Below are 21,469 nucleotides of genomic sequence, written 5' to 3'. Positions count from 1 at the left end.
GGGCCTCTCCATGCTTTTTGTTGAAGCTGTTCCACTTTGAATGGAAAAAAAAAAGAAAGAAAAAAGAGTCCCTGAGCTAGACATAGTGCAGGAGCAAGCAGCGATCCATAGTGAATTATCTCTAMTTTAAGACAGGAAAGTGAAGTCAGTGTTCCCCAAATGCTGAATGCAGAGGACAGTCTGGCATTGCCACTTCACACCAGGGGAGCATCTCCCACAAGGCRCATCCCTCACAGACACACAGCCCCCAGGGACTGCATGAGCCAAAGCTCAATCCAAGAGGAACAAACACCAGGGCATGGCTGGTGGCATATGTGGTCCCCAGCCACACTTCCTGTGTGACATTCAACAACACCCCATTGAAATCCCAGCTTTACTAAGGTCAGTGCAAACCTCCCTGCAGGGATAGGATCCAACCTGTGTGTTTAGAGGCACCGGCACTACCTCTCTTTGATCAATGGGAGCAGCTCCACTGCCCAAGTCAATGTGCAGCTCAGTGGGGCCACCCAAGGGTGCCAATGACCCATACCAGAACACGAGGAGGGTGGTTTATGGGGCACAAAGGAAAGCCTTGAGTAGCACCATCCATCCACCTGCTGGGACACTGTTCCTTGGACATGTTACTGCTGAAATCCTGGAAAGTGGCAAAGTTCAAAAATGGAAACGGGATCTTTCCATACTACTGTCACACTCCCACTTGAAAGACTAACCCCAAACCTATCCATCAAGCCCTCCCATGTCCTTTGTGCTGCTGACAGAGAGAGCATGAGCAGGGYTGTCCCCTGGGTCCCAGGGCTCCTTTGCACCACTGGGAAGCAGGAGCTCTGCACTCAGGAGCCCACAAAGCCATCATCAGTGCTGACGGACCTCCTCGAGGTGCAGAGCAAGTTTCCTCATTCCTGGGAAACTCGTTCCAAGTTTCCCCCTTCTCTGCCCTCCCAGCCTCCCGCAGGTGTCTCAAGATATGTGACAGAGCACTGAAGCAATGCTTATGACAAGATTGCCTGTGGGTCCATGGGATGCAGGGGCCCAGCTAGAGCAACCCTGCTCTGACCTCAGTCGGCATTAGCAGCTGCGATGCCCACCGGACAGCAACCACATGGTCCACCAGCAGAACAGCGGTAGCTGCTGAGGCCCAGCCCTCCCAGCTGCTTTGCCAGCCAAGCGGACACCCACCAGCAGCCACAAGTTGCACAGGTGCTGCTTAACCATGGGCTTTGCAGTCTGAGCTTTTTGAAGGGTTTTGCAGATTCAGCATGTCCTAATGGGGTCTGAAGTCCAAGGGTTTAACTGGAGACGGGCAACACTGTAAGAGGAGCCTGAAGGCAGCATTGGCAAAGCAGACTGCAATRCAAGCTCTACTCTCCGCTCTCAGTGTTACCTCTAAAACCACCACTTCCACTCCYGGATTAACTATTTTTATGGGCAATGCACATGGCCTGGATTCATGTTTTCTTGATACTGAAGCCGCAAACAGACCTTGGCTTCCCCTGCGTCAGTGTTATAACATGCCTGCTACRCGCGCTGAACGGGGCAAACAAAGAAAGAGGGCTGCTGGGAGATTCCYGGCAGGAGAGCTGGGCTTGGAGGTCATCATCAGGGCTGCTCAAAACCCAGCAATTCAAGCGCAYGCAGAACAGTTTAGCCCGCTCAGGAGCCCTGAATTGCTGCTGTGGTGGTGGACTTGCCTTTGCCCTCTGCGACAGCTCTGCATGGAGGTTGCTTAGTTTCTTTCCAGGAGAGGAGCACCCCTGCCCAGTTTCACGTCCACTGCCCAAGGGAGCCCACGGGCTGCAAGCATACATGCTGGCACAGCCAAGGTCTACCCTAGCTCATCCTGAGACCCATTTGCCCCAGGGGGACCAGTTCAAGGYGTAAATCACTGCCTGAGTGAGGCCTGTCAGTTCTCGCAGCTCAGCCAAAACTCCAGAAGAGAAAATAATAATAAATAAAGGGTTGCTGAAAATGCTGGCACAGGCCAAAAGGGAGTTGCTGAGTTTTACACAGAAACCTGCCACCATTCTTGTGGTTTCAGATGAAACTCAAGTCACATGAATCTTTCGGTCAAGTTTCACCACCAGGTTTCAAGCTTGTTCCAGCCTGAATGTCAGTGTGACCCTCGGCATGATCGAGCCACCTCTGCGGGACACGGCTGAGCCTGGGTCGGAGGGCAGGCAGAGGCGGCAGCGCTGGCGAGATCATGCTCAGGGCTGGGAGCGCAGCCAGCACCCCTTTCGCCTCCAAGGCTACAGGAGCTCGGCTGGTTTGGCAGGCAGAAGGGAGCTGGCACATCCCGTACCTGCAATAACAGAGTGCCGCCAGGAGCTGCAAGCTCAAAGCAGTGGCCAGCTGCTCTGTGTGCCTCAGTTTACCCCCCTGCAGCTGCAAAAAGTGGCTTGTGGATTCAGGGCTGCTTGCTGCTGAGCAGCAATTTTTCTCCATTCTCTCCTCCTCTCATACCACCTAATAAATTTTCACCCATGCTGAACCCGTGCAGCCTGGCCACCCGCTATTTCCAGGGGCACCTGCCTTGCAGGAGAAATTCCTTTGCTCGAGAAGGGCTCTCCTTCACTGGCCACGGAGAGAACAGCCACTTTGGAGACTCCCATTTTCCCATAGCTGCCCCAGCAGTCGGGCTGCCGCACGCGGAGGTTCAGGAGGGCCTCGGAGAAGTGTGTTTCTGGCTGATAGTTTATCTTGGGTAGCTCCCAAATGCCAGCAATGCAACTCCCCTTGGAGAAAAGCCCTGTTAGCAGCTTTTAACTTTATTCTTTAGATGCAGCAGCAGGCCTGTTAAAATATTTTCATGCCCAGGAACAGACTTTATTAGATGCTGTTCTTCCCCTTTTCCCAGCCTGCAGAGCCCTGAGGCAGCTTTAGGTCCTTGGGAGAAGAGGGGAGAGGCGAGTCTGGAGCGTTGACCCTGCTCCCGGCCCTGCCAGCAGCTCCCCCATGACTTTGGCCACGTCACTTCTACAAGCCCTGCTGCGGCCAGCTGAAAAGGAAAGATAAACGGAGACACCTCTCAACGCTGCTAGATCACGGTTATAAGGCACTTTTACAGTGCTTTTCACGCACAGGTAGCAAAAAGCCCAAGCAGTGTTGGGCCAGGCTCAACCACACAGTGAAACTTCTATTTTTGGCCCTAGCCCTGGGGGAAACTGGGAACGGCCAAGGCCCTGGGGAAGACGGCAGTGTAACCATGTCAGGGAGCATAAATTGTGAAAAGGTCCCAGGCCTTTGCCCCAACGCAGTCCCAGCATCAGGGCCAGCATCCTGCCCCAGGGAAGGAAGCTGGGGGCATTAGCCCAAGGCTACGAGTGGAGAGTGTGAAACACACTTTTGCACACTTTTGTCCGGGACTGAGCTGAGGTCCATCTCCACGGCAGGGAAAAGAGCTAGGGAAGAAGCCCAGCAAGCCTGCCAAGCCRCGTGCCCTTCGCCTTTTGGCAGCAGAGGAGCACCCAGAGGCACCAACGCTGCTCCCACTTGCCCCTCCTCAGCACAAGCCAGCCCTGCGACCCACCGCCAGCRATGGGAGCGGGGGCTTGCCTCCTCCCTGTGGCAGCCTCACACCCGGGACCTGCTGCTGGGCAGTACACGAGGCATCCCTCGGCAAGGAGCAGGCCAGAGACCCCGGTGGGTGGCCATGCATGTCCCTGATGAGACTGAAATCCTGTGGGACCCCACAAGGAGGAATTACGAGAAAGGGAGCAGCGCTGGGACTCTCCCTGCATACAGAGTCCAGGTTAATCCTCATGCTTTGGATGACAAGAACAAGCTCCCACACACRCTTTAGGGGTCATGCAAGGATTCCTGCCACATCAGGATCTGCCGCTGTGACGTGTCCTCCCATCCCTCCCTCCCGGACCTCGCGTTCCCCCCCAAAATGCCCCAGGCTTGCTCCCTGCCCTAGCCGTCACTCACACCCTCCATGTAGCCATCACTCACACCCTCCATGTCTCATCTCGTCTGTCTCTAACCGTAAGTGCTTCAGGGTAGGGAAAGTATCTTATTGCCTCTTTGTAAAGGTCTGTGGTAAAACACTGGTGCTAAACAAATTGCAATTACCGATGAAAAACATCACCGTCACAGATAGGAGCTGTATTACTCACTGGAAGAATTGCTTCCAACTGGGTCAAAAGGGACCGGGGGTAGGAGCTGCAGAGATGGAGGTCAGGAGCCCCCTCGCGCTGGCCGTTGTGCCACTCACCAAGGGCAAGTAACAACGTGGCAGAGGCCACCGGCCTCCTGGCTGCCTGAGCCAATGAAAGGCATGTGGTTCCCCAATGCCTCGCTACCCCTCAGCTGGGTCCCCAGGCACCGGGTGCTCCACAAAAGTGAAGGAAAAGGCATAGGCACATGTATAMGGACAAATATAACATATAGGGAGACACTGTCGCCCTACATCTATGCAAGGGAGGGGCATGGAGGGGGTCTAATTTGAAGGATGAAGAGGAAAGCAAAGGTCCTGGGGACGGACCATCARGGGAAGAAGAGATCAGGCCATAGGCCTACCGCCACCACCTGCAAGCTCTCTCCTGGCCTCAGAAGGAGTGTTACCCTTCTGCAGCCCCAAGTTGGCGCAGGAAGGAGCATGGGATTCAGTTACCAATTATTCCACCTGGCTGAGCCTTTAGATAAGTTAATCTCCATCAAAAAGACGTTAACGCTGAGAGCTGGCTCAGCCCTGCTTTATAGGCCACCTCTTGTCCTGGGCCTGTCCTGCCCTGCAAGCCYTGATCCTGCTGGATGGAGAAAAGCCAGCACCATCTCCCTCACTTCACCGTGTGCCTAGTTTGGGAGGGCTCCAGGGCAGGGTTGGCTGTTCCCTGGTGTCACTACGGAGCTGGCTGCCCACCAGCAGTAAGATGTCCCCTATTCCTTGTCCTGTAACATCACTGAGGTCTCCAGACAYGTAGAGGCACAAGGCTAAATCCTTTGGCAGCAGCTCCAGCCCACAATCAAGCTCTTGCCCTGCATTAAACATGAAGCAGGTCACCCCTCAGCAAAACTGAGCTTAGACACTGCACATTTGCTGGTAGGGAAGAGCCRGTGAGCTGTAAACTCAGCGCCCAGCAAAGCCACCACTGTAGTTTTTCTCCCGAACACCACAGTTCCCAATGTTTTAATATTCACAGAAACAACAAGGGACACGTGTTTTCCTGACCTTTCACTCAGGTGGGTCACAACCGTGGCTTTCTCTTTCAAACCCAAATTAGATAAATGAATACAAAACAGCAGCAGTTAGAGATCCCTCCGAGCCTGTGCTTACCAAGAGATCTTACTACTGATTTGCAAATCTTCAGTGTCATTTTTATCTTGATCCATAACCATTATTCTCTGGTGCAGATCTGAGATCACTTGGTTTAACCTGGACAGAGAAAAGCAGCCCATACATGGAACCAGAGGAACATTTTCCTACTTCTGTTTTTTTCAATAAAACCTCTTTAATGGAACCCAAAAGCAGGGGAATTTTTCTTTCTGGGCCAGTTTTCTCCCATTTTTCAATTCCCTGCTGACCTTTCGATTTTTTCTTCCCTGCAGTGTGTCCCCATTTGCTAAGTGCCCTGACTCACCCCTTGCAAGGCAGTTGCACTGCCTTCCTGGGGAGACCCACGTGCTTCAAAAGCTGTCACTCGTCAGAGCCACACATCATTATCAACACTTCCAGAAAGCAACCGTCTCGGCCAGGAAAAATTGCTTTAGGTTCAGAGCATTTTCCTGATAACAGAAACCCTGACAAACAAGCCAACCAGAGCCAAGCAGCAAGGCCACTGTGGGAATACAACTGGGAGGACATACATATTTTACCAGTAAACTAGGGGAGACTATTTCCTTCCTGCGCCAAAAAATGAACAACCCCTCCTTCCCCAGCCAGCCATGGAAATTTAGGCTAAGGGTTTTCAAAAATGACCAGTGATTTYGGGTGCCCAAGCAAAATGCTCCTTATAAGAGCCTTTATTTGAAGGAGACAAGTGCTTGGTGCTTTCAGGGAGTCAACCTCAAACTAGACAGCCTGAGACACCCAAAGCATCCCTGAAAAGATCTTGGCTTTCCAAATCAACAAAGAAGAAATAGCTGAACAGTTCAAAGGGCAGGAAAACCCCAAAACATTTGAATTGTTCTGATCATCCCTACATCCTTTAAATCATCCTCCTTGCTCCYAGTTTTTTTCCATAAACTTGTTTCCGAAATTTTGTTTCATAAACCTGGTGATTGCCTTTCAACCTATCAAAGGCCCGCAGAGAACAGCAAGTGTCTGGGGTAAGGAGAAAGGCTCAATCTATCATCCCCTTTTCAGATGCAACACCATGTGTCTTCCAGCAACTGCTTCTTCACAAAACATCCTTGCAAAACACAAGCTGACCCCTTTAAAAGAAAGCTGCCCAAAGGATGGCTGAGATAAAGGCTTAGGAAGACACAGCAGCTTTTAGAAAGGTCTGCTGTAACCCATCCACTCACTAACAAGGCATCCTCATTCCAGCCCAGCTGCATGTTTGGTAACATCTCCCCCTCTGTGCTCACCCAGCATGCATCAGAGACTCTCCATAAACAGCTTCAAAGGTCTCCTATCAGTTTACAAAAATCCAGCTGTCAGTGAGCGTGCCAACCAGGCCAGACCGAGAGGAGGCCGCAGCTCTGGTGTTGCAGGGAGTGGGCATCATCTGAACGTTGCAGTTCTGCCCCGCTCACTTCTCGCACAGGGCTTTCTACATGATAGGTCAAAGCGACTTGTGGCAGCACAACAAAGTTACCAGCACCTCGCTTTCACGAGCAATGGCCTCCTAACTGCTCTGATYTAACCCCGGCTTTCCAGCTGAATTTCAAGGAGCTTTTGTCCACCTGTAGCAGGCACACTGAGAGCCAGGGTCTGGCTTTAGCAGATGATAAATCATGGTCCAGAACATTCGTAATGTTTGGCCATGCAAACAAATTTCCAGAATGGCTCAACTGTGCTTTAAAAAAGGTATTTGCATGCTGAGGAATTTGGGGCATTGAGGACTTTACTCCTCCTCTAAACAAGGACTCAGGTACCATGGATCAACTGATGCTTCTGCTGCAGTGCAGCAGTGCTGGGAACAGCCCATGACTGATGAGAGTAGTTAATATCAGTGCCAAGTTTCATGCTCTATCACTCCACACGTGGCAGGACCAAGGCCTGGCAGCATGAAGAGCATTGTAAGCACAGCTGGAATAACATGTGACTTGGGTAGCTTTCACTGGCATAGCTGTACCCCCCAGAGTGATGTAAGCTGGGAGAGCAGTTGTGTTTTGCTGGTCTAAATGCATCTATTTCAGGGCCTTTGCTGCTAAACCAGTATCAGTCACCAAAATGGACATTTACCTGACAAGCATCTGCAGCACAGACCTGACTTAAGTTCACATCTGGCTGTTGATCATGGTGGCATAAGTTTGTGAAACAGTAGCAGGTTAGTACTTGTACGAGGGTTTGGCTACCAGCGAGTTCATTTATCAACAGTTATCTTGGCATAGTTATTTTTGTACAAGGCTATTACACCATAAAAGACCTGGAGGCTGCCTGGCCATTTGCTGCACACTGCAAATGGTAGTGTTTTTACCCAAGAACAAGGAGGAGGAAGAATATGGCAGGAGGCTGAAGGAATAGAGAGGAGCAGAGAGGGGATCCAATGCATGATAGCTTCAAGCTGCATGGAGTTTATCATCTTTTTAAAAGCATAAAGGAAATGGACTAGTAATAAGATAGCTGACAATGTAACACAAGCAGGTAAAAGCAGAGATGCTGCAGTGTTACCCTGCAGGGCATATCCTTGGTGTATCCCACAAGCTACGCTGTGCAGGAGCTGGCCTAGAGAGGACAGAGCAGGAAGGAGTATGACACCACTTGGCTGCAAGAACAGAGTTCGTCTCTCTTTAAATATTCCCTGGCAGCGAATAAGCCAGCATGGGGCAGAGCCCCATGGTACCCGCTCCYGTGACAGCCCTGCCAAGTCCCGGGAAGGGGGAGCAGGGAAGCCGTCTGCACACAGGAACTCCGAGTACCCCTGGTGCAACAACAGGGTTAGATCAGCTCTGCCTAACCCTGTGAGTTAACAACACAGGCTTCAGCACACACCTCCTGCCTTAGGGAAGAGCAAGGATATACTCAGCGAAGAGTACGCCCCAACCTAAAACCATTTACATCCAAAATACACAAGAGGAAAAACAAGGGCAGGACGGGACGTGGAGGAAACAGGCAGAGCTCTGGCACAAGCAGCCAGTGCTGCAGCTCGAGTGCTGTCCAAAAGTTTTGTAGGCAGGTCCCCAACATCAAACTGCACCTCCAGAGTGAAGGCAGCTTCTGCAGATTGACAGGAAAAGCAGAACTAATCTGACTACCCAGGACAATTACAGCCTTTGCTGAAGGCGGGCTGGGTGATTCCATCATCTCGAGGATGATAAATCAGAACAAAGAGAAGCTGTAAAAAATTAATCCCTAATTAACTGCTTCTAAAACCTGTTGAAATCACTGCCTGCATCTCATTTAGTAATGGGCCCGTCAGCATCTTCTTATGCTAAAGGAGTCATGGCAGCAACAGAGTATGATGTTTTATTCTCAGGTTTGATATGTGTTTTGCTCACTAAGTGTTTTACATTTTTTCAGTTCAGTTGTATTAAAAAGCTCTTGCATGCAATAGATGGGCAGCATGCCATGGCAAAACATTTCGCCCACAGCCTTTCTCAGCCACTGGCACAGAAAAAAGGGAAAAAGCATTTCTCATGATTTTAACACACCATGCACGTTTCCATTTGGGGCTGTGCGTATTACACACTTGCATATGAATCCCATAGGGCACACTGTGCCTCCAAACTCTGCGTCAACGGGCATGAATGACTATGCAGCATCAAACCAATACCCCATCTCTGCCACAGTCCGCTTCCAATTGCTTCAGAGAAAGGTGCGAATCTCCTCCRCCGGGAGGAGAAAGGAAAGACCAGCAGATCTTGAAGCAACAGATTTAACCTCCTACCCAGAATGTTCCTTTATCAAGCAATGACTGTCTACGGTTATCAAACAGCCTAAATATCCACTTGCCTTTCCAACCAAGCTCTGTCTATTTTTGGTTTCAGTAATATCTGCTGTCATCAAGTCCCAGTTTCCTTTATTGCACGTGATTCATTTGCATTTTGCTGTTAGAAAAGGTGTTCTGCCTCGCTCAAAAGTGTAGGATGAGGCTTTCTCTCTTTCCCCAACAGGAGTCCCCATACTCATTTCAGATAAGACAAGTATCACTGAATCACAGAACATCTGAGGTTGGAAGGGACATCTAGAGATCATCTGGCACAGCCCCCTGTTCAAAGCGAGGTCACCTAGAGCAGGCTGCCCAGGACCTCATCTAGTCAAGTTTTGAACATCTCCAAGGATGGAGACTCCACAACCTCTCTGGGCAATCTGTACCATTATTTGATCACCATCACAGTAAAAACGCTTTTCCTTTAACTGGAATTTCCTGTATTTCAATTTGTTCCTCACATCCTGTCATTTGGTACCACTGAGAAGAGTCTGGCTCCAACTTCTTTACTATCCCCAGTCAGGTATTTATACACATTGGTAAGATTGCCCCTGAGCCTTCCCTTTTTCAGGCTAAATGATCCCAGTAGACTCAGCTTCTCCTCATATGTCAGATGCTCCAAGCTCTTCGTCATCATTGTGGCCCTGTACTGGACTTGTGCTAGGATGTCCATATCTCTATTGTACTGGGGAGCCCAAAACTGGACACAGCACCCCAAATGTGGTCTTACCAGTGCTAAATATAGGGGAACAATCTGGTCATTTTTGGATGGCTCAGTATCTCTTTGGTTTTGTGGGCCCTTAGAATAACACCGAATACATCTCTCTATTTAACTAGAAAAGAGCTTCTCAACACCCACCCCAGCCAGAGTTTTCAGGGCTTAACATTTTCCCCATGAACACAACCTTGTTTCCTGTGACAAACAGGAGAACTTTCAAATGCTTCATGCCATCTTTATATTTTCTCCAAAATAAAAAAGGTATTTTTATTCTTAAAAACAGTAATAGATCCTTTCTCAAGAACAACAGTACTTCTCTGAAGAAGGCATATAAAGATAAATAGAGCAAGAGGTACAGTTTGGAATTTAAAATACCTAAAGCCTTTCCTAGGACCGATTTGTAAAAAGGAAGAGTTCTGGAGTGAACAAACACTCTGCTTCCAAACAGGTCCCTCTGACACCTCTCAGGGGCCTTAGATGGTCCATTTCTCAGTACGAGCTTCCACTCTTTTGACCAGACCCTCTCCCAAAACTTCAAAGTCCTCCAGAATCGCCTCCACATTGGGAACACAGACCAGCTCGTTGTTCAGAGTCGTCACCATCCTTCCTTTCATGCTGGAGACCTGTAAGACACACACAAGTTGTGCAAATGGGAACACCTGCTCAGATTTGCTTTGCAAGCCCCAAGTAAGAGAAGTAACTGCTCTCCTGCCTCAACACATCCAACCCTCTCACAGCACTATACTTGATTTTTTCAGCTTCACTTCTCTTCACCATCATCTATCATTATTAAAAGTAATAAAATGCTGCAAGAGTGGTTATTTCAGCTCTTTACATGGTTTATACCGCAGCCACAGTCCAAAGAGTGTAAGGGAAGAAGAGAAACACAATTGCCTCATACAGGAGCATGGTAGAAACTGGAGAACAGCACACTGGCAGGCATGGGAGCATGGAGGAGCCTGCTAAGCAGAGCAGACACGGTGTTCAAAAGGCCCGGTATCCCAGAATGATTAACCACCTAGGCTCTGATCTGTTGTCAAGTGTGAAGACATCGAGGTGGGAAAGATCCTTGGCTCTATCAGGGTAAAATACTCATGTTTAAGCAGGCCAAGATCAGATCAGATCCAAGCATCTACTTCTCTTGTTTCACTGCTGTGAATAACCACGTTTCACAACAGCAGCCAGGCTGAATTGGCCAATGCCTCTGGCCACAAAGAGAGAAGAGATAAGTCACCCAGAGGGAGACTGACAGCAGAAGAGCCTGGACTGTCAACTCTGAGTCATGAGTCACCAGTTTCTTTGCGTCTTTCCTTCATAGAAAGCAGCATGAATCACTCTGGCATGCCTCAGAGCTACCTTAACCACCCTCTAGATTTCACCAACCCATATACTGCAGCTGGAAAACATCTCCATATATCAACAGGACTGGGGCACTACAAACCTGGGGCTGCCACCCCAGCTTCTTACAGATTGGGTATTTCTGGGTAAGAGACACCTAGCCCATGAGAACCAGAGACAGCCTGCTACACATACCAATCATCTTTGGCAAACAGTGCATCCCCCATCTCCCAAAAAGGCACCAGAGAAGAGCACCTGGAAGAGGAAGGTCTGTTTTGACCTAACAATCAGGTACTGGGGCTCATCTAGGGATACAAGTTCTCTTTTCAGCTCTGCTGATGACTAAGGAACCATGGCCACATCCCTGCCCCAGTTTCACCCCCTCTAAGACAGGGACAGAAGTATTAGCTCAACTTCTCAAAGAGCTTTTGGGTTGATGAGTCAGATAAAGCAATTACAATGCTGAAAACAGCCTTCTAACCATTCAGGATACTAAAGGCAACATGAAGTTTAAAGCAGAGTCAAGAACTCACCTTAAATGGCTGAGGCTGAAAGCTCAAAGGTTTCCACAAAACTGCAATCACTTCCCCACCATACTTGTCATAAAAGAACAAGGCAAGATCACTGAAGGCATCCTGGGGAGAACAAAAACAGGCGTCACATGAAACATCCTAGATCCAGATCTCTTCTCTGATTAGGTACCCTTACACAGTGACACACAATAGCTCCACACAAACCAGGACCAAACTTGCAATGCTTCCACTGGATTCCCAACAAGGAACAAGAACTGGCAGCCCATGGACAAGTCTTGGGTGCTTTCTACTGTTTCTGGTCTACCAGCCTTGATGGAGGCAGTGAAAAGCCACTAAGTTTTGTATGCAGGCCTAATTGCTGACTACCTCTTGCTGTCCCAGAGAGCAGAAACATGAGCCACTACCTTCCACAGGCCTGCAAGAGCAGCCAGAAGTTGGCATTCAGCTCTAGGAAGTTGGACCCCCTAGAGCCTTGCGTGGTACAAATCAATGAAATCAYAGTGGAGGTTTTTCAGGAATCTGCTCTCCCTGCTCCAGTTTTTCAGCAGCTGTTATCAGTGAGCAGCCTCCTTTGGCAGCTGCCAGGCAGGAGAGCTCCAAAAGAGAGCTGCAAAAAGAGATGACTAAATCCCAGTCTGTTTTCCCCCAAGCACACATGAGCTGGATTCCCAGCCCAGCAAGGATGCAGGGGATGAGCACTGCAACAAAAGTAAACAACACTGCATGTGAGCAACTTCAAACCGGACAGTTTGGCCTGACAGATCAGCACCCAATAGGGCTGGCACCTGGAGGCATGCATCCCAGATGCAGCTGACCAAGACAGCTGAGAAGCTGCTGCCTTTTCATCCTTCTCCTGATGGCCAAAAGCATTATGGTGATTGCATTGCCTTAATTTCCTCAGCTGTACCTCTGCAACACTCTTAAAGATAAAGAGAATTAAGTCCCTATTGGCAATATTGCATCATGAGGTTTTCATGAGGACATGCATGAAAATCAGCATCTAGGGCAAACTAATTGGAAAGGGTCTTTTATGGGCAAGGGCTGGCCTGGAAACAGTAAGAGGCAGTGGTAGGAGGAAAAGGTGGATTGGGTTGGTATTACCAGCCATCCGAAAGGGTGGGGTGGCATTTGAAGCGCCAAGAGCCGATAAGTAGGGAGGGGCAGCGTTGTCTGTAACCTTCAGAGCCAGATTTATGAGTCTGAACTTGATGCAGCATGGAGGGCAACATGATCAGGCCAGCAAGCTGGGAAGGTCCTGAGACCTGCCAGCTCATCCCACCCCACAGGATCTTCATAGGGGCCAGGCTGGTCAGAACATTATCTCAAACTATCTTGGAAACAACTGACTAAAAATACATTGAGAAAGAGGCAACCTGCCCTGCTGTTTCTCAGCTGAGACCAACCAACAAAGCTCAGAGCTCAGTCAACATGGAAAATTCCTCCTTTTGCCGAAAGGCAAACAGCAGGAGGGAGGGAAAACTCAGTGAAGGGCAAAGCACAGGGTATGCTGGCCACCAGCGCACAATTTTCTGAAGCAAATGGGAGCGATCACTCACAAAGGGAACCAGAGCATGGGAGAACCTGAAAATGCCCTATTATTTATGGGGTGAAGTCTCCAGGGCAACATGATGCTCTCTACAAGAAAGATATTTTTACAGGCATATCTTGCTGGAGAGGAGCCAGGAGCATTTGCAGGAAAGCAGCCCTCATAGACTCAGCTCATTTCCCCAAAAAACCCGCTGTTCTATCCAATACCCAGCACCTTTAAACTAGACAACAGGGAGCAGAGGGCAGATAGGTAGATGGCACCCAGTTCAAAAACCCTGCAAAGGGCAGGCTTCTGTACTTGCAGTGCACGTGACGGAGCTTCAGGCCAGCTACTCTGAGCTGCAGAGATGCACATTCAGCTCCTGGGAAACTGCAGCATTAAAAGGGACTGATATATTAGTCACCACACTTCTGTTTGTACAGAGGCTTGGAGAGTAAAAGCAAACACAGTTCGTCTCCCTTTCCACATCCCATTCTCTATGGCCAGTGTCAACGGGCTTGCCTGGACCTGCAAACACCTTCCTCAAGGGAAAGTTTAAAAGAAAAGGGAGGAAAGGTGGGGAACACATTTGAACCCCTAATCCCTTCTCAGTCACCCTGTTTTTTGTCACGGTTCAGTCCTAAAGGCCCGGAGAAAGCCTGGTAGGACCAGAGGGATGGAGAAAGGTGTTTGAGTAAAACAATACCCTGATCTAAAATGAAATTACTGGATTAAGCAGTTCAGACTAAAGCATGGATTTTGCAATGAGATAAGTGCTTGCTAGTTAAGCAACTACATTATTGTGGTTTGGTTTCTAGGTTTTTTTTTCCCCCTAACCATTCACCCACCCATTTTCTCACTGCTCCTACTTAGACCTGGAGACTGGGCTCCTTGCATCACATCTGCTGGTAGAATAGGAGCTGTCTGGGGCAGGGGAGGTCTCTGCACCCAAATTGCACCTAGCAACTCTTCCTGGTACTATGGCAGTTCAAGTGGTAAATGCATCAATCAACATTTGCTCAGTGCTTAGAGCTTCTTAAGTGCTCTCATGAGGGATCTGCCTGTATAAAACTCTATTAAAATAACTACAGCTACTTACTTCCCACAAACAACTATGTATGTTGTTAACACTTTACAGTCCTTGCCATCCTACTGCAAACATGGCCCTGATGCTCACAGGTTACACAACAGACAGAGCAAGGAGCACTGCTAAGAAAACCAGGCCAGGGTTGCCTCTGTATCAGAGGGTTTTTAAAAGAGAAAAGAAACCCAGGTGCTGCCTTTGGGATTCACCTGTTGAAAGATATTGCAAACCACTCAAACTCTTCCACTTCCTAGTGCCTCATCAGAGCAGCATGCACATCCTCCTTCTGGGGGTTCCCAGCAGCAAAGTGGTATGGCAAGAAAAAAAATAATAAATTAATTAAATAAATTTAAAAAAAGCACTAATGCTCTCCTGGCTGCATTAGAAAATATGCCTTGCCCACCAATCCACCAGCTCACTCAATGCAAAAAGTTTTGGTGACTTCCTATAGGAGAGATTCAAAGCAGGCCTGTAGGAAGGCATTACCTCCAGGAATAAAATTAACAAGTGCCTTTGAGCTCATCCAAGGAGCACGAGGGGCAGCAKGCCTCGATATGTACATGCACGCCCATGTGCATATCCACACGTGTGTGCATCCACCCCCTGACCCAAGGGCACTGTGTTAAAAGTCACATAGCTGCTCTGCAGCTGTAAGAGCGGGGAATTTCCTGCCACTTCTGCCCCTCCAAGGGCATAGATCCAGACAGGAAGGTTTCCTTTCTGTACTAGGAAAGCCCACAGATCTTTTTGAGTTTGTCTCTGCCTGTCAGAAAGATGCCATAAGAGGAGTTAGGCCTGTCAGTTAAAACAGGAAGGGAGCAGTCTGACCTGAAAAGACTCCGCCGGTTATGTCCCATAACCACAGCTTATATGTTTTACAAGACTGAGAACGTTTAATACCAACTATTAATTCCTTCTTAACATGTAGTAGCAAGATATACATTCCTACACTGTGGAAGAAAGAAGGAGGAGGGCTGTAAATCTCCCAGATAGGTCTTGCGTGAGGGAACAAGAAATGCAAACCACCACGCTAGTGAAAAGGATGTTTACAGTAAGGCAGAAAATAGTCTTGTTCATCCACACAGAAAAATCTCCCCTGTACAAGGAAGGTGGGCAGCTCCTTTGCCATGAGCTCTTCAACAGACATGCACAACCAGAGACAGTTAAATACCAGTGAAAGAGAGAGATGCATATCCAGGGACTCAGTGAGACCAAAGACCTGATAAGAAACATTAAGTCTTAAAACAGTGTCATGTAGACATGCAGACTGAGAGGGCTCWGGCAGCTGAATTTGACTTTCCCTGCATCTAGACTTTTTGGAGGAGGCCAGAGTCTTCTGGCTTTGTGAGTTCCTGAATGCACACAGATGGACACAACAAATTCATCCATAAGACTTGCTTGACGCAGGCAGAAAGATCTTCCCTTGAACTCCAAAGGATACCCAAACCACCCTGGAATAACAGCTGGGCTAAGTGATCCTTCACATACCACATCTCTAGCAAACAGTGCAGAACTGCAGATGAGGCGCCCAGTTCTGCAGCTCTTGAGGAAAAAACAGCGAGTATGGCAATCGCTTAAGGAAAGGAAATGAGCCAGTACGGTCATGAGAGAGATTCAAAGGGAGACTTGGCCGAGTTCTTTAAAAACTTAATTTAGTCTCACTGGAGAATTCCAATCAGGACCCAATCCAGGGTTTGCTTGCTGTGATGCTCAGGACTGTAGACACTGGAAAGGTCTTGTAGACACTCGGTTAAGATCTGAGGCTCCAGGGAAGCCCTCTCTGTAGGAAGTCTGGCACCTGCTTTCCCTCCAAAGCATCTGTCTGCAAAGCCTTCTCATCTGGACCAACTCTCAGGACATGCCTTTTCCATCAGATCTGTTCTGGAATTTAAGAGTTCACTGTCTGAATCCCATGACCAGCCTTTCATCTTTACCCAGAGCCTCTCAGGCACCAAAGCAACTCAATCAGACTAGCTTCTGCAGCACATCCCCTTGGAGCAGGAAAAGTTAAAGCAGTCAGGGCCTAACACTTCCTTCACTTTCATTTTCTCCTCTGATCAGGCTCCCTGTGGAAATCATGCACCCATCCTCTGGCTCCAGAGAGCTTCTGCTTTGCTAACCCCTTTGCTTTGAGAACAGGGAATCCTCTGGGTGCAAACAGGTTGGACAGGACAAAGTAGATCTCCTAGTTATGCGGCCAGGGACGCTGGGGAAGACTCTACTCCCTGCCCCTTTCAGCTCAGTCAGTATGTCCAGGCATTGAAATCCCTTTTTCCACATGGCAAGCTCAGAAAAGGACAGATGTTTCTTTTTCACCCATAACTGAGAACAAAATTTTGTGGCATTGCTGCATGGCAGGTGTCTCCCTTTGTTGTTATAAAACCACCATGGCTGCACTGTCAGCAACAGCTACAACCCCATTGCTCAATTCTGTGGTTAGTGCTATTAAGGGATAGCAAATTACTCTGAGTCAAAGCCAGCTAGTCCTGTGTTAAAGCACCTTCTCATCCAAAATCTCTTGTACGGATTTGCTACTGTCACTTAATTGTCACCACAATTCTTTTTGGTGCCAACATCCTGCTGCGTTCAGATCACTTCCAGAGCTCCCAGCCACCAGAACAAGGAGGATCTGAATGCTGCTTTGAGCAAAAGTCAGTGGAGTAAAAAATGCAAGGACATCGAAAAGACTGCAAACCAAAGCCAGGTCAAAGTACACTGCCAATGCAGAAGGCCTGGCTTTTAAGCAACAGCATCAGGATCCTGAGACATGAAGCTGGATGACTTCTGACAGGGTAGCTTCTACCTACAGCTGTGCATCGCCTGCTTGCTGGCATCACAGCAATGCAAAGCTGGGTTTTGATGCCTTCCAAAATAGGTGGACACAGCTGGGTTATTGGAGAGCAAAGGTGGCTGGTAGCAACTCTTTCATGTGCAACTGTCACCTCAGTAACTTTTCAAGGGGAAGTGACTCCTGTTGCTCAGAAAGAGATATTCATCAACCCCTTCAGATCTGCCTACTATTGACCTGGAAGCTAGGAGAGCAAAGAGAACTGGTACTGCAAGATACCTCCCACATGATGGCCAAAAAGGAACACAGTCATACCTATCTCAGACCCTTCAACAGGAGGGGAAAACCCCCAGCCAGCACTGTTGAGGCAGATTTCAGGCTCTCTATCCCCTAGCTTTCTTTTCTGAGGAACCTGTGACCAGCCCCTGCTCTGCTCCCTCCAGAGCACCCATGGTCAAAGAACAGGAGAGCCCAAACACACACTCCCTCTTTAGGAACACTATGCCGCTTCCAACAAAAGATGAGCTTTGCTCCTGTCTATCTGTTTCTTCATCAGGATGCTGGTATAATGGATTTAGGACTACCTATAATTTGTAAGCTAGGCCAACTATACTCCAAGTCTGTTATTACCTCTATTAAACGGGCAGTAAAAATTCACAGACAGTTTGGATGTCATAATTGACTAGATCAATTAAGTCATAATTGCTTAAAGGATAATTAAAACTGCTTTCCAGGGAAGTCTCCTCTGCACCTTGCACTTCTGGACCCATTTGCTGACACATCTCTTTCAGGACACAGAGTTGAACGGAAACATAAAAAAGTGTTATAAACTGCAACACACCCTGATGAGTTTCCTGATTGAGGGCTTCAATTTATGGCTGGATTTGAGGCAAGTCTGTCAACAGCTTCCAAGGAGACTGCTTTCCCCATTGGCTCTTCCAGTATTCTCAAGTTCCTCTTTGAGTAAGAAGTTAACCTCCTGCCCAGTCTTCATGAGCACTCTGACCTCTCTGGAGACACAGTGGTCCTGGCTCCATGCACACAAATGCCTTCAGTGCCTTGGCAGCTGCTAAAACACTCCATTCAGCTCTAATCCTCCCTTCCAAGGTATTTCAGGCTTAAGAAGCTCTGTTTCCTACCCAGCTCTATGACTCTTCATCAGGGTTTCATGGGGGCACATCAAACCCTAATCATTTAAAGAACAAAACAGAGAGGCCCATCTTGATGTTCCTCCTCAGATCCAGACACCAGAAAAGATGCACAGTGCACTGCTCACTTTGCTTCCTGTTCCCTTTTTAAAGTATTGTGCAGGGTGTTTCTCTTCCTCCGTCTTGCATATCCTGAACTCCAAGAGATCTCCCAGAGGTCTCTGCAACATGTCTTCAGTACCTCCAACTTGCCAATCACCTTCCTTCTTGAAGACAGCAGACTTCCCACTCTGCAATGGGGACCTCTTTTCTCTTCTCCTCCACATCCTTCCTGACTCCGAGATAGAAAAGCAGTGCTATCAGCAGGGAAATCTGGGTGAGATATCAATGTTCTTCCTCAAAGAGCCCTTGAATGCACCCCTGTCTCTCACTTCCCCCCCCCTCACACACACACCCCCCCCGGACTGTCCCAATTTGGTACGCATGACAGAAGGGTTGAACTTGCACCTTGCTAAGTCTGACAGCTCTGCTGAACCCAAAGCTGATTCCCAAGGTCTAGGCAGAGATCAGCACACAACCTGGGCTGCCAGGAAGCTTGGGATTTAACAGCACTCTGCCCCTGTGCCCAGGGCGAGGAAACCTTGGAAGAAACCCTTGCAAGTTACCTTTGGCCACCTCCTAAGCTATCTGGGTTAGGGCAAAAGGGGAGCTTGAACTGCAGGGACCCAGGATCTTCCCGGCTGACCTGGAGTTTTAATTCAGGCACCTCTGCAGTTCTTTTCTTGGACCAGAAGGCAAGATCCTGCCCTTTTCACTGTTTCTCCTTGCAGCTGCCACCCACTGCTAAGCCTGGCAGTAGCAGCTGAGAAATGCTCAGACAGCTGTACAGGGTTGGGCAAGGACAGCACTGTCCACCTCTGGCCAACCTGGGGATCAGCGAACACTGAACCCTGCAGAGCACAAAGTCTCACTCATGGCCTAGGAGGGGAGCAGGTCGCTCCCCAAAACCTGGTTTTCTTTTGCAGGTGTATCTCCTTCCCCACTGCAAGCAACTACTCAGCTTGAAGAGCAGCTGATACCAAATCTTCAGAAAAGAGAAGCACAAAGGAAGACAGACAAAACCTTCCAGAGTGTATTAACTGGGAGAAGGGCAAGAGGAAAGCCAACTGAATAGCTCTGCTGCCCAGGAGGGCTGGCAGGGCCTGCCAAGAGCTGCAAGAGCACAACTAAAGCCTCCACAACTAACAGCTCTGGCTCTGCCTTTAAACAAGCTGCCACAAGCATAGTCCAACTGCCACAAGGGATCTGAGGAACCAACACACTGGAACAAGGGAAACTCCAGTTAGAAAGCAGGAAAAATAAGTTTCACAACGCGAGTGTTCAAATACTGGGACACGAGCTCAGAGAGAAGGGAAATCTTCATCCTTGGAAATATTCAGCATTCAACTGGATTGGTCTGTGCAACCTGCTCTAATATCAAAGTTGGCTCTGCCCTGAGTAGGCCCCAGGACCAGAGACCTCCACAGAATCCTTCTCATCAGAACTAGTCTACAATTTCTACATTCTGACAATGTTCACAACACTTTTGTGGGCAGCAGATGACAGCACTTGAAAATCAATCCAGTTTTTGAAAGGAGAAGGGTGTCACAGTCTCACCGCTCTGCACATTAATAATTATTCAGCTATTGTGTGCAAAGTTCAGAAGGGCCAAAGAGGCACAGACTACACATCTGCAAAGTATTGGCTGTCCAGATCTAGTGTGGACCACCACTGCCACCCAGCATCCTACTTAGCACCCCCCAGTTTGCTGACACTTTGCCATGGCCACCTGATGGAAGGGCAATGAATTGATGACTTTGGATATTGATGTTTTTCACTTATTCACACCACCAGCATAACAACTTCCCCAACCACCATGCATGTAACCAGCCTTGGAGAGACCATTCTGTGACCAATATTCAGTTTCTATGGTTCATTCAGTCTCTGGCTTATCTGTGATCCTTACAGCAGGAGCCCTGTTGGGACCATGCCATGGATGCCTGTGGCAGTTTCTGCCTCATACATAATCCCATAAAACACAGGTAAGACCATCAGATGTTCTCATCCCTCATAGCATCTCTCTCCAGCACACCATGAACAGTCCTGAATGGGAGCTAGTCCATGATTCAGTTCCTCCAGCATCCACCCCAGCTGGTGTAAGAAGCCAGGAAGAGTCAATTGAATGGAGAGAAATGACACTAGAGACACTTTTGCACTGAAACGTCACCTTCTTCAGAAGAGCCCCAGTAACTTTGTACTTAAGGTCAATTCTCACATCAGCAATGCTTCCTTTTCCATGAAATGGACAGTACACTCACCATATTTTCTGCTGAAAAAGTGATTTCAGATGTACATGTGCATAAATAATGACCATTACATACAAAATATGCAAAGATATCATCACTCATGTCCTTCAGCAGCAGGCAACTAACAATCTGCACAGCAAAACACCACTCCCACTACAGCAGTCAACCCCCTGCCATCTCCCCAAAGGGCCATGCTTACTCTGAGCTCCTGGAGGTAGCACTGCACAGGGTCATAATCCACCACTGGGAAGAGGATCTTCACTCCAGCACTGTTCTTCACCACTCCCCGGGAAAATGACTTTACTGGCCGGTCCACACTCTCCAAATGTCGAGGAATCTGGTTTGGGTTCAGGTGGATTAGGACATCATAGAAATCCAAAGGAGGGCGGAAGACCATCTGCAGGGAGAAAAGACCAGTGCTACTTGCAATATAGGACACAGGAGGGCAAGAGAGCTGGGAGAGATTTCCTAAGTCATTACTTGCATTTTATTCCCTCCTGTCCCCCACTGCCACCTTAGAAAACAGCAGGTGAAAGTCAAAATTTTTGTGAGGTGTCAAAAGTTTGACAAAATGTCTCTAGGAAAAATACCTCTATGGTGGAGTCACTGGGTGTTGCAGCCCTGTCTGGTCACCCCATTCATTTTGGGCTGAGACATATCCTGGTCCATCATGTGCTCTGCTCACATCAAAATAGGATGTGATCCTCATTCTCCTGCACCCTGTGCAAGCGTTATAGCCAGAACAACGTCTAGAGTGATGTGCCTCCCCTTTTAGCTATCTCCTTGTGGATAAACTAAATATTCTCCGGACCAGCAAAGTGCACCAGTAAGGACACACTTCATTGCTGCAACCCAACCTTCTAGCAAGCTAAACCCTTTGAAAGGGGAACTGCTCTCCAGTCACATCAGACATCTCGCCAAAAGGGCTACATTTACCTCACTTGTTTTCCCA

At 48.5% G+C, this 21,469-nt stretch overlaps 1 protein-coding gene across 1 annotated transcript in view; it reads right to left on the bottom strand.

Annotated features, from left to right (window-relative positions):
* Nucleotides 1–9,977: 9,977 nt before the first annotated feature.
* NOL6 (nucleolar protein 6) overlaps nt 9,978–21,469 on the bottom strand; it is a gene marked incomplete at its 5' end in the record, with an annotated part of 38,577 nt that continues 27,085 nt past the window's right edge. Inside the window, 3 exons of the mRNA XM_026087105.1 lie at nt 9,978–10,376; nt 11,625–11,726; nt 20,717–20,914. Of these exons, the coding sequence (XP_025942890.1) occupies nt 10,227–10,376; nt 11,625–11,726; nt 20,717–20,914 (450 nt within the window). The remainder of the gene's footprint in view (nt 10,377–11,624; nt 11,727–20,716; nt 20,915–21,469) is intronic.

The sequence above is a fragment of the Apteryx rowi genome, unplaced genomic scaffold (genome assembly GCF_003343035.1).
Source record: "Apteryx rowi isolate R43461 unplaced genomic scaffold, aptRow1 scaffold_700, whole genome shotgun sequence".
NCBI classification, from domain to species: Eukaryota; Metazoa; Chordata; class Aves; order Apterygiformes; family Apterygidae; genus Apteryx; species Apteryx rowi.
Note: the sequence above shows the minus strand (reverse complement) of the source record. Positions and strands in the feature narration are given on the sequence as shown.